The sequence below is a fragment of the Thalassophryne amazonica genome, chromosome 8 (assembly GCF_902500255.1).
Source record: "Thalassophryne amazonica chromosome 8, fThaAma1.1, whole genome shotgun sequence".
Classification (NCBI taxonomy): Eukaryota; Metazoa; Chordata; class Actinopteri; order Batrachoidiformes; family Batrachoididae; genus Thalassophryne; species Thalassophryne amazonica.
The window spans coordinates 15988028-16000040 of NC_047110.1; the positions used below are offsets into that span (position 1 = coordinate 15988028).

At 40.2% G+C, this 12013-nt stretch overlaps 1 protein-coding gene across 1 annotated transcript in view; it reads right to left on the minus strand.

Moving 5' to 3' along the window:
• LOC117515280 overlaps positions 1–11340 on the minus strand; it is a 50414-nt gene extending 39074 nt beyond the window's left edge. Inside the window, exons 1-2 of the mRNA XM_034175765.1 lie at positions 10818–11340; positions 10637–10730 (exon numbers count right to left, since the gene is read on the minus strand). Coding sequence (XP_034031656.1) covers positions 10637–10730; positions 10818–10878 — 155 coding nt within the window. The 5' untranslated portion in view covers positions 10879–11340. The remainder of the gene's footprint in view (positions 1–10636; positions 10731–10817) is intronic.
• Between the last annotated feature and the right edge of the window lie 673 nt (positions 11341–12013).

The window sequence follows — 12013 nt, forward strand, 5'->3', positions numbered from 1 at the left end:
TTTGGGCAAACAGTCACTCACCAATTCTGAGAATTCTGCAGAACTTTTTTGTGCAAATACAGTAGCGGTACTCCGTTAATTTTACAATGTGTTCCATAGAGTCTGTTTATACAGTGAGGAAAATAAGTATTTGAACACCCTGTGGTTTTGGCAAGTTCTCCCACTTAGAAATCATGGAGGGGTCTGAAATTTTCATCTTAGGTGCATGTCCACTGTGAGAGACATAATCTAAAAAAAAAATAAAAAAAAAAAAAAAATCCGGAAATCACAATGTATGATTTTTTTAATAATTTATTTGTATGTTACTGCTGCAAATAAGTATTTGAACACCTACCAACCAGCAAGAATTCTGGCTCTCGCAGACCTGTTGAGTTTTCTTTAAGAAGACCTCTTATTCTGTACTCTTTACCTGTATTAATTACACCCGTTTGAACTTGTTACCTGTATAAACGACACCCGTTCACACACTCAATTAATCACACTCCAACCTGTCCACCATAGCCAAGACCAAAGAGCTGTCTAAGGACACCAGGGACAAAACTGTAGACCTGCACAAGGCTGGGATGGACTACAGGACAACAGGCAAGCAGCTTGGTAGAAGACAACTGTTATCACTCTCACTTTGATCTCACTTTGTGGGGTAAGGATGATTCTGAGAAAGCTCAGAACTACACAGGAGGACCTGGTCAATGACCTGAAGAGAGCTGGGACCACAGTCACAAAGATTACATTAGCAACACATGATGCTGTCATGGTTTAAAATCCTGCAGGGCAGCAAGGTCCCCCTGCTCAAGCCAGCACATGTCCAGGCCTGTTTGAAGTTCACCAGTGACCATCTGGATGATCCAGAGGAGGCATGGGAGAAGGTCATGTGGTCAGATGACACCAGAATAGAGCTTTTTGGAGTCAACTCCACTTACCATGTTTAGAGGATGAGAACAACCCCAAGAAAACCATCCCAACTGTGAAGCATGGGAGTGGAAACATCATACTCTGGGCGTGCTCTTCTGCAAAAGGGACAGGACGACTGCACCGTATTGAAGGGAGGATGGATGGGGTCATGTATTGTGAGATTTTGGCAAACAACCTCCTTCCCTCAGTAAGAGCATTGAAGATGGGTCATGGCTGGGTCTTCCAGCATGACAATGACCCCAAACACACTAAGGAGACAACTAAGGAGGGGCTACATAAGAAGCATTTCAAGGTCCTGGAGTGGCCTGGCCAGTCTCCAGACCTGAACTCAATAGAAAATCTTTGGAGGGAGCTGAAACCCCAAATCTGAAAGATCTAGAGAAGATCTGTATGGAGGAGTGGACCAAAATCCCTGCTGCAGTGTGTGCAAACCTGGTGAAAAAACTACAGGAAACATTTGACCTGTGTAATTGCAAACAAAGGCTACTGTACCAAATATTAACATTGATTTTCATAGGTGTTCAAATACTTATTTGCAGCAGTAACATACAAAGAAATTATTTAAAAAATCATACAATGTGATTTACGGATTTTTTTTCTTTAGATTATGTCTCTCACAGTGGACATGCACTTAAGATGAAAATTTCAGACCCCTCCATGATTTCTAAGTGGGAGAACTTGCAAAATTGCAGGGTGTTCAAATACTCATTTTTTCCTCACTGTATAAGCCAACACTGGAGTAAGACAGGGAATGTCTTTCACCGTCCAGCATCCATCCTTCACCCTTCTCCGCACTGTGTCACCTGAAAACGCATGATGGATGATGGAGCACACAGACACCTCCCGTGTGTCCATCCACTTTACAAACACCAGAGGCCCCTCTCTTATCCATCTTATAGATCGTCTTTCAGATTTTTTTTGTGAGAGAATTTTCCTTTCCTCCAATTGTGAATGGCCAAACCATTCACAATTTGATGATCAAGTGTAAAGTTCACGTTAAATATGGATTTACATCATTACACAAATTCTCGTGATGGCAGTTAATTCCAAATAAAAGAAACACAAATAGTTTGCCGTTTTCAAGTTCTAAAGTCGACACCACAGTCGTCATAAATGACCGACCACATGCTTTACGTGTCATCAACGCCACTATATCCACCTCACTACCTACATCATCACTTCCAGTCCTGCTACACTAAGTGGTGTACAAAAACATCACAGCAAATTCAGCTTGCAGAAAACTGCCTTGTAAACGACTATCATTTTTGAGCCAGGACACTTAATCTGTACCAATCTTCCAGACTAGACTAGCTGAATGGGCTATCACGAGCTAGCACGATGCTCTCATGTCAATACTGAAACATCTCTGAGGAATGTTTCTGACACCTTGCTGAATTTATGCCATGTAGAAGTAAAGCAGTTCTCAAGGCAAAAGGAGGGTCCTAATAAAGTAGGCATAGAGAGTGTGTGTGTGTGTGTGTGTGTGTGTGTGTGTGTGTGTGTGTGTGTGTGTGTATATATATATATATATGTAAAAAAATTAATGAGTTTATTTTATAAATGTACTAAAAAGAACTTTAAATTACATTTAAATTATGTTGTACCTCACATATGATCTCATCCCCGTAGAGACGGTGCCTGCTCCCAGACTACCAATAACCAGCAAAAATCTATTTAAGCATAAAAATTCAAAAAGAAAAAATAATATAGCACCTTCAACTGCACCACAGACTAAAACAGTTAAATGTGGTCTATTAAACATTAGGTCTCTCTCTTCTAAGTCCCTGTTGGTAAATGATATAATAATTGATCAACATATTGATTTATTCTGCCTAACAGAAACCTGGTTACAGCAGGATGAATATGTTAGTTTAAATGAGTCAACACCCCCGAGTCACACTAACTGTCAAAATGCTCGTAGCACGGGCCGGGGCGGAGGATTAGCAGCAATCTTCCATTCCAGCTTATTAATTAATCCAAAACCCAGACAGAGCTTTAATTCATTTGAAAGCTTGTCTCTTAGTCTTGTCCATCCAAATTGGAAGTCCCAAAAACCAGTTTTATTTGTTATTATCTATCGTCCACCTGGTCGTTACTGTGAGTTTCTCTGTGAATTTTCAGACCTTTTGTCTGACTTAGTGCTTAGCTCAGATAAGATAATTATAGTGGGCGATTTTAACATCCACACAGATGCTGAGAATGACAGCCTCAACACTGCATTTAATCTATTATTAGACTCTATTGGCTTTGCTCAAAAAGTAAATGAGTCCACCCACCACTTTAATCATATCTTAGATCTTGTTCTGACTTATGGTATGGAAATAGAAGACTTAACAGTATTCCCTGAAAACTCCCTTCTGTCTGATCATTTCTTAATAACATTTACATTTACTCTGATGGACTACCCAGCAGTGGGGAATAAGTTTCATTACACTAGAAGTCTTTCAGAAAGCGCTGTAACTAGGTTTAAGGATATGATTCCTTCTTTATGTTCTCTAATGCCATATACCAACACAGTGCAGAGTAGCTACCTAATGGTAGCTATGGTAATGGTAATGGAGTATTCCATTAACTTTAACTAGTAATGACTTCATGACTTTCTTTGCTAACAAAATTTTAACTATTAGAGAAAAAATTACTCATAACCATCCCAAAGACATATCGTTATCTTTGGCTGCTTTCAGTGATGCCGATATTTGGTTAGACTCTTTCTCTCCGATTGTTCTGTCTGAGTTATTCTCATTAGTTACTTCATCCAAACCATCAACATGTTTATTAGACCCCATTCCTACCAGGCTGCTCAAGGAAGCCCTACCATTATTTAATGCTTCGATCTTAAATATGATCAATCTATCTTTGTTAGTTGGCTATGTACCACAGGCTTTTAAGGTGGCAGTAATTGAACCATTACTTAAAAAGCCATCACTTGACCCAGCTATCTTAGCTAATTATAGGCCAATCTCCAACCTTCCTTTTCTCTCAAAAATTCTTGAAAGGGTAGTTGTAAAACAGCTAACTGATCATCTGCAGAGGAATGGTCTATTTGAAGAGTTTCAGTCAGGTTTTAGAATTCATCATAGTACAGAAACAGCATTAGTGAAGGTTACAAATGATCTTCTTATGGCCTCGGACAGTGGACTCATCTCTGTGCTTGTTCTGTTAGACCTCAGTGCTGCTTTTGATACTGTTGACCATAAAATTTTATTACAGAGATTAGAGCATGCCATAGGTATTAAAGGCACTGCGCTGCGGTGGTTTGAATCATATTTGTCTAATAGATTACAATTTGTTCATGTAAATGGGGAATCCTCTTCACAGACTAAAGTTAATTATGGAGTTCCACAAGGTTCTGTGCTAGGACCAATTTTATTCACTTTATACATGCTTCCCTTAGGCAGTATTATTAGACGGTATTGCTTAAATTTTAATTGTTACGCAGATGATACCCAGCTTTATCTATCCATGAAGCCAGAGGACACACACCAATTAGCTAAACTGCAGGATTGTCTTACAGACATAAAGACATGGATGACCTCTAATTTCCTGCTTTTAAACTCAGATAAAACTGAAGTTATTGTACTTGGCCCCACAAATCTAACCAGATCCTTACTCTGGATGGCATTACCCTGACCTCTAGTAATACTGTGAGAAATCTTGGAGTCATTTTTGATCAGGATATGTCATTCAAAGCGCATATTAAACAAATATGTAGGACTGCTTTTTTGCATTTACGCAATATCTCTAAAATCAGAAAGGTCTTGTCTCAGAGTGATGCTGAAAAACTAATTCATGCATTTATTTCCTCTAGGCTGGACTATTGTAATTCATTATTATCAGGTTGTCCTAAAAGTTCCCTAAAAAGCCTTCAGTTAATTCAAAATGCTGCAGCTAGAGTACTGACGGGGACTAGAAGGAGAGAGCATATCTCACCCATATTGGCCTCTCTTCATTGGCTTCCTGTTAATTCTAGAATAGAATTTAAAATTCTTCTTCTTACTTATAAGGTTTTGAATAATCAGGTCCCATCTTATCTTAGGGACCTCGTAGTACCATATCACCCCAATAGAGCGCTTCGCTCTCAGACTGCAGGCTTACTTGTAGTTCCTAGGGTTTGTAAGAGTAGAATGGGAGGCAGAGCCTTCAGCTTTCAGGCTCCTCTCCTGTGGAACCAGCTCCCAATTCAGATCAGGGAGACAGACACCCTCTCTACTTTTAAGATTAGGCTTAAAACTTTCCTTTTTGCTAAAGCTTATAGTTAGGGCTGGATCAGGTGACCCTGAACCATCCCTTAGTTATGCTGCTATAGACGTAGACTGCTGGGGGGTTCCCATGATGCACTGTTTCTTTCTCTTTTTGCTCTGTATGCACCACTCTGCATTTAATCATTAGTGATCGATCTCTGCTCCCCTCCACAGCATGTCTTTTTCCTGGTTCTCTCCCTCAGCCCCAACCAGTCCCAGCAGAAGACTGCCCCTCCCTGAGCCTGGTTCTGCTGGAGGTTTCTTCCTGTTAAAAGGGAGTTTTTCCTTCCCACTGTAGCCAAGTGCTTGCTCACAGGGGGTCGTTTTGACCGTTGGGGTTTTACATAATTATTGTATGGCCTTGCCTTACAATATAAAGCGCCTTGGGGCAACTGTTTGTTGTGATTTGGCGCTATATAAAAAAATTGATTGATTGATTGATCTGTTCCGTGGCTTCAAGAAGCAGTTTGTGCTAGTAACAAAAACATTTATTAGGTTTTAGCTTCCGATGGCTAAAGCAGTGTTTGTGTTGAAAATATTTAAATGATACATCAGTTTTTTTTCTTTATTTATTTCATTCATTTAAAAGAAAAAGACATAAAAAGCAGAAATGAAATTTACAAGACTTTGAATGAAAAGGAGCAGAGAGAAAAACAAGTCTTATATTTTCTGCCCCTTTTACAATACAATCTTTCAATTTTAAGCATCATTATTCAACATTATTAAACAGATTACATTTTTGACTTGTCACATACCACTGACTTATTTCAAATTTTAACCATTATTTAAAAGATTACATCCCTAACAGGTTACATTTTAAACTTAAAACATTCTGGACATCACTAACAGATCACACCCTAGGCTTTGTCATAGCCCACTGACTTATTTCATAGTTTCATACTTACTTAATACATCTAATTTAATATGTTTTTAAATAATTTGAGCGACCTTGATTCTTTGATTTCTTTGTTGAAGTTGCTCCATAATTTTACACCATTCACTGCAATACTCCATTCCTTTACTTTGGTTCTGAATCTTGGTTTTTTTAAAGACTTCTATTCCTTTCAAATTGTAACTACTTACTCTTTTTTCAAACATACAAGGTCTGTGAGAAAAGTATCGTACCTTTTTATTTTTTTCAAAAACTATATGGATTTGAATCATATGTTTTTACGTCAGCCAAGCTTGAACCTTCGTGCGCATGCGTGAGTTTTTCCACGCCTGTCGGTTGCGTCATTCGCCTGTGGGCAGGTTTTGAGTGAGCACTGCTCCACCCCTCTCGTCGTTGTTTCATTGCGAGGAAATGGCGGAATGATTTGGGCTTTTTTTCCATCAGAATTTTTTCAGAAACTGTTAGAGACAAGCAGCTGGAAACCATTCTAAAAATTTATCTGGCTTTCGGTGAAAATTTTACGGGCTTCACAGAGAATAAGGAGTGTTACTACAGCTTTAAGGAACACCACATCATTTCTAAACGGATGGCTGTGTGGAGCCGGGACCGTCGTGAGCAATTTCTCTGGTTATCACAAGAGCTGGACATCAGCCATTTTCCGGCAGATTTCACTTTTAACAAGAGATTTTGTCATGGAAAGCCGCGCGGAGGCTTCGCGCGTCAGGACCGATTCGCTGATCGAGCGAGACAAAGGAACACCCGTTTCGGAGTGCCAGGGGACAAGTTGGGACATGCCTATCTCGGCTTTCAATGCTTACCAGCCCAGTGAGTATAAGAGAAATTGTGGAGAGCTGGCCTGAAATCCTGACAATGACCATCACACACTGTTAAGAAACCTATTCAGATGTGTTAAGTCATGTTAAGAATGTCAGAAATGTGCCACAAATGACAGAAAAATTACATTCATAACGCATCCTGCCTATGTATAAACACAGCATTAAAGAGGCATTTTTGGACCAATGCGAGTTATACTCCAGTATTACTTATACTCCAGAAAGTACATTATACAATTATAGAGTTTTGATGAGGTGTACCCGTGATTATGCGGACCTGGTCAGGATAATCACGGGTACATCGAAATCAAAAGTCTATAACTGTTTTATTATATGTTTGTCAAACATACTAAAACTGAAAAATCTTTCTCAAGTTTCAACTCTTTATTATTACTGCCATACTGCACCAACAGATCCAAAATACTTCATGAGCACAATCTTTAAAGCCCCTTTCACACCGGGACTGCCTTGAGCTTCCTATGGTGTCATTACGCAGGAATGTCTGCGTCAGGTGCGGGCAGAAGGGGACAGAGAGGAGGTGACAATGCAGCCTGCAGGTTCTCTGCACAGAGAAGTCAAAGTGCAGTTTGGCTGCAGACAGGCTGTGCACTCTGATTTCTCTTCTAGTTTATATTTGTTCTTGTACTGAGCTGCAGGTCTGCGCTCTGAGTTCTGTTATACAACCCCTGGCAAAAATTATGGAATCAACGGCCTCGGAGGATGTTCATTCAGTTGTTTAATTTTGTAGAAAAAAAGCAGATCACAGACATGACACAAAACTAAAGTCATTTCAAATGGCAACTTTCTGACTTTAAGAAACACTGTAAGAAATCAGGAAAAATAATTGTGGCAGTCAGTAATGGTTACTTTTTTAGACCAAGCAGAGGGAAAAAAATATGGACTCACTCAATTCTGAGGAATAAATTATGGAATCACCCTAAAGGCAAACATACTGGTAGACCAAGGAAGACGTCAACGCGTCAAGACAGAAAACTTAAAGCAATATGTCTCAAAAATCAAAAATGCACAACAAAACAAATGAGGAACAAATGGGAGGAAACTGGAGTCAACGTCTGTGACCGAACTGTAAGAAACCGCCTAAAGGAAATGGGATTTACATACAGAAAAGATGAAAATGAAAAGAAAAGATGATAATGCATCTTGCCATAGAGCAAAAACTGTGAAAACATTCCTTGCAAAAAGACACATAGGGTCAATGTCATGGCCTGCAAATAGTCCGGATCTTAATCCAATTGAAAATCTTTGGTGGAAGTTGAAGAAAATGGTCCATGACAAGGCTCCAACCTGCAAAGCTGATCTGGTAACAGCAATCAGAGAAAGTTGGAGCCAGACTGATGAAGAGTACTATTTGTCACTCATTAAGTCCATGCCTCAGAGACTGCAAGCTGTTATAAAAGCCAGAGGTGGTGCAACAAAATACTAGTGATGTGTTGGAGCGTTCTTTTGTTTTTTCATGATTCCATAATTTTTTCCTCAGAATTGAGTGATTCCATATTTTTTTCCCTCTGCTTGGTCGAAAAAAAGTAACCGTTACTGACTGCCACAATTATTTTTCCTGATTTCTTATAGTGTTTCTAAAAGCCAGAAAGTTGCCATTTGAAATGACTTTAGTTTTGTGTCATGTCTGTGATCTGCTTTTTTTCTACAAAATTAAACAACTGAATGAACATCCTCTGAGGCCGGTGATTTCATAATTTTTGCCAGGGGTTGTAGTTAATCTTTCCTCCTTTGACCGCGAGATGCACGAACGAAATGCGCGTGCGCACACACGCGAACAAACTATCTGTAAGTAAATGTGGAGATGTCTGGAGTTATACTTGATGGGTACATGTCCTGTCTCTGGCAATCAGTCTGTGAGCAGGACTTATATCTTTTCTTTAACACAGTGATGAGAGAGTTTGCGGATAGCGAGGAGTGCAGGCAGCCTTTTCTTTCTTTCAATTGTTCACATGTGCGCGCACGAACGAATCCTCCGTGAGCAAGATGTCCGGACTTTTTACTGAACCTGGACATGTCCTGTTTTTGGCAATCAGTCTGTGAGCAGGACTTTTATGGACTGTGTTTAAACACATTTGTGAGAGAAGACCGAGAAGCTGCTGCAGCAGCTTGAAGCCAGCAGCGTGTGAAAGGGGCTTAATAAGGAATAGTCTTTGTGAAATAATGCACAGGCATCATGTAGAATCTTGTCAACAAACTGACAGCCAAAGTAGGCGTTGTAGCACGTTATCTGATTGGTCGTTATCGATAAAAAGCGTCACTCAATTGGCTAGCGCTACGCTGCACGTGAGGTGTACTCGGCTCCACCAGCCGTCAACTCGGCATGTGGTACAGCTCAGAAAGTGGCAAATGGGCCAATCAGACGTTGGAAAAATCATATACCATATAATAATACTTATTATTTCATGATTAGTTATCAGTTGGGGTACAACTGATCACAAAACCTATGGTTCAGATGACAGGTTTTAGTCAAGGATCGGATCTTCTTTCAAGGCAGCAAAAGCAATGACAACAAGGAATTTTTACAGATGGTCCCGCATGAAAACAGGGTGTCCGATGTTCAAATAGTATTTTTTCAATAAGATAGAACATCCTCTCACAAGACAGCAAAGTACCAGTAGCAACTCACAACACCTCATCTGACTCTTGCAGCCTGGCTATGCCGAGTCCTCCAATACTTTCCAGTACTTTTGCAGAGTGGTACTCTGCAAAAGTCAGGAAAAGATGGGCAGAATTTCCCCAAAGCACAATGGGCTCCCAGCTATTATAAACCCAGCCGTCGGCTCAGTGGGCTCAAGACAGCACATGGACACAGTCCATCCTCAACCCCTGATATTTCAGAGTGATTCTTTTGTAGAAGAGCTTTCGAGTGTGTCAAGCCTATACCAGGCTGCCTCCATTCAGATATACGCAATGATTACTTTAAAAACAAGTCACTGTGTCAGTAAATATGTATTTCACATTCTCATTTAAATTTAACTCATTTGAACTTAATTAATCTGTGGTTTGTATGCGCTGGGAAAATGGGGAGGGGGTATGTATATATCATGGATCATCTATGGTCTGTTACACCAGCAGCTGCAACACATTGGGCATCTTTTGTTTTATACCTGTATCAGGAAAACTGACAGGAATGTACCATGATTTAAAATGGTAACTGTGATTCAAACCAAATGTGATAGCCTAGTGGTCACATAGCCACAAATAGTGTGCCGGTGAAAAAAAAAAAGCATTGTGTTCACCGGTGTCCATGTTAATTACCATGTTAAAGTAGCAAATTTTCATCGGGTTGACCTTGAAGTTTTAGTAGCCACTGCAGCGCATATGTAAACAACAGAGAAAGCTGTGTGTTTTCACCAGCCCTTCAGGTTGGTAGATTAGGAAAGATGTAGTCAAGTTCCCATATGTCAGCCAACACCTATACCCATAGTTGGAACACAAACACTCGACCCACTATATCCATGGTGCAATTGGTACATTAACATTTGAACTCTGCACATCTAAACAAGACATACAACAGAGATGCAGCTTGTCAAAAGTCTTCAAGCATCAGAATCACAAGACATTTTCAATTAAACATGTAAGAACATCCTACGCCATAGTGATCACATCAGAGCTTTGGAGTAGTTCTAACCAGGGTCAATGCATGTTATTTTGATGGATGCATAAATGTGAACAATCAGACCATTTTAGTGGAAAAGCATTAACACAACTTTTAAGAAGCAGGATCAGGTTCATACCTCCACGCTATCTTTGCTGAGTTCCTTTTCCCAGTGAAGAGAGCTTCATTGGATGCCCGAAACTCAATCAGCCGCTTCACATCCTCCTCTGTCACTGGGGGAGTGGTGGTTGCGGGGTCAAAGGTCAAGTTATCATGAATGACAACTTCATATGTCATCTATGCATTTAATATTCACTCACTTTTATAGGTGTTTTCTGTGAAGTGTGGCAGCGGATTCAGGGCCGACTCCATAGTGATCATTGAAAAAGGCAGTTGGTGTTCCCGAGGCAGGGCAAGGAAACTAGGAAGGAAGCAAGGAAGGGTGGAAGTGTCTGGTAGCTATTCAGGAGGGTCGATGTTACCGTTAGCCAGCAAGTTCACCAGCTTGTTTCTGCTACAGGAACACCAGACTTCATTGTTTGAGACGGTCGGAGTAGCAGTTTAATCCACTCCTGAGCAGTCGGTGTTTGTTTCCACTGGGGCTAAGCTAATGAACACCAAGGAAGCACTAGCTAGCGAGCGAACCTAAACAAACCACCACAGCGCCAGTATTCCACACCCAGACACATTATCGTCATATCACAATAATTCTTACAAATGCTACTTAATGTTGTTTTCTATAATAACAGCGAATGGGAATAAATAAGCAATTAAAGGCCGTTGTATTTACCAGAGCTAGTTTGCATCCCATGAGAGGACACAGAGTACGTTCGTTGTGTACACCCCTGACTGGCTTTCCATCACGTGACCTCCATGAGAGGACAGAGTACGTTCGTTGTGTACACCCCTGACTGGCTTTCCATCACGTGACCTCCAGATCAGTGGGCGGAGTCGACAGAAATGTAAAAGCTTTGAAAAAAACAAAACAAAAAAAACAACGTGCGCACTCCTGCACGTGCGGGCAGTCTGCGGTCTGCTGGATACGACTGTGAAATAAAAGTTTAAAAACATTAATCCAGGTTTGCTCACTCACGTTTTGAATTGCAAATCCACTGAAGCACACTAAAATGTTCAGTAGAAATTCATCACTTAACCTCAATCATGCCACTTAGTCATTATAGTGCAGCAGATAACAGAATATTTACAGAGGAATCCTTCAAATCTGGAAACAAGCACTACAGTTGGCACAAATACTCCTTAGACATTACTCTTTTGAAAAAACTGAGTATCCACTTGAATTTTCAGTAGGCGGCCAGATAAGGGTCAATTGAAGAATTACACAGGGGTCAAAATTTAAAAATGTTTCAATCATATTGAAAGCTATACCACATTATTTGTCTGATCACAACGATACCAAAAAGGTATAGTTTGGGCTATCTATGACTGAATGTTATGGAGTTATGGGGTAAAAACAGCACGAATGGTAACAAAGGTATTCATTAGTTTGTACAGGGGT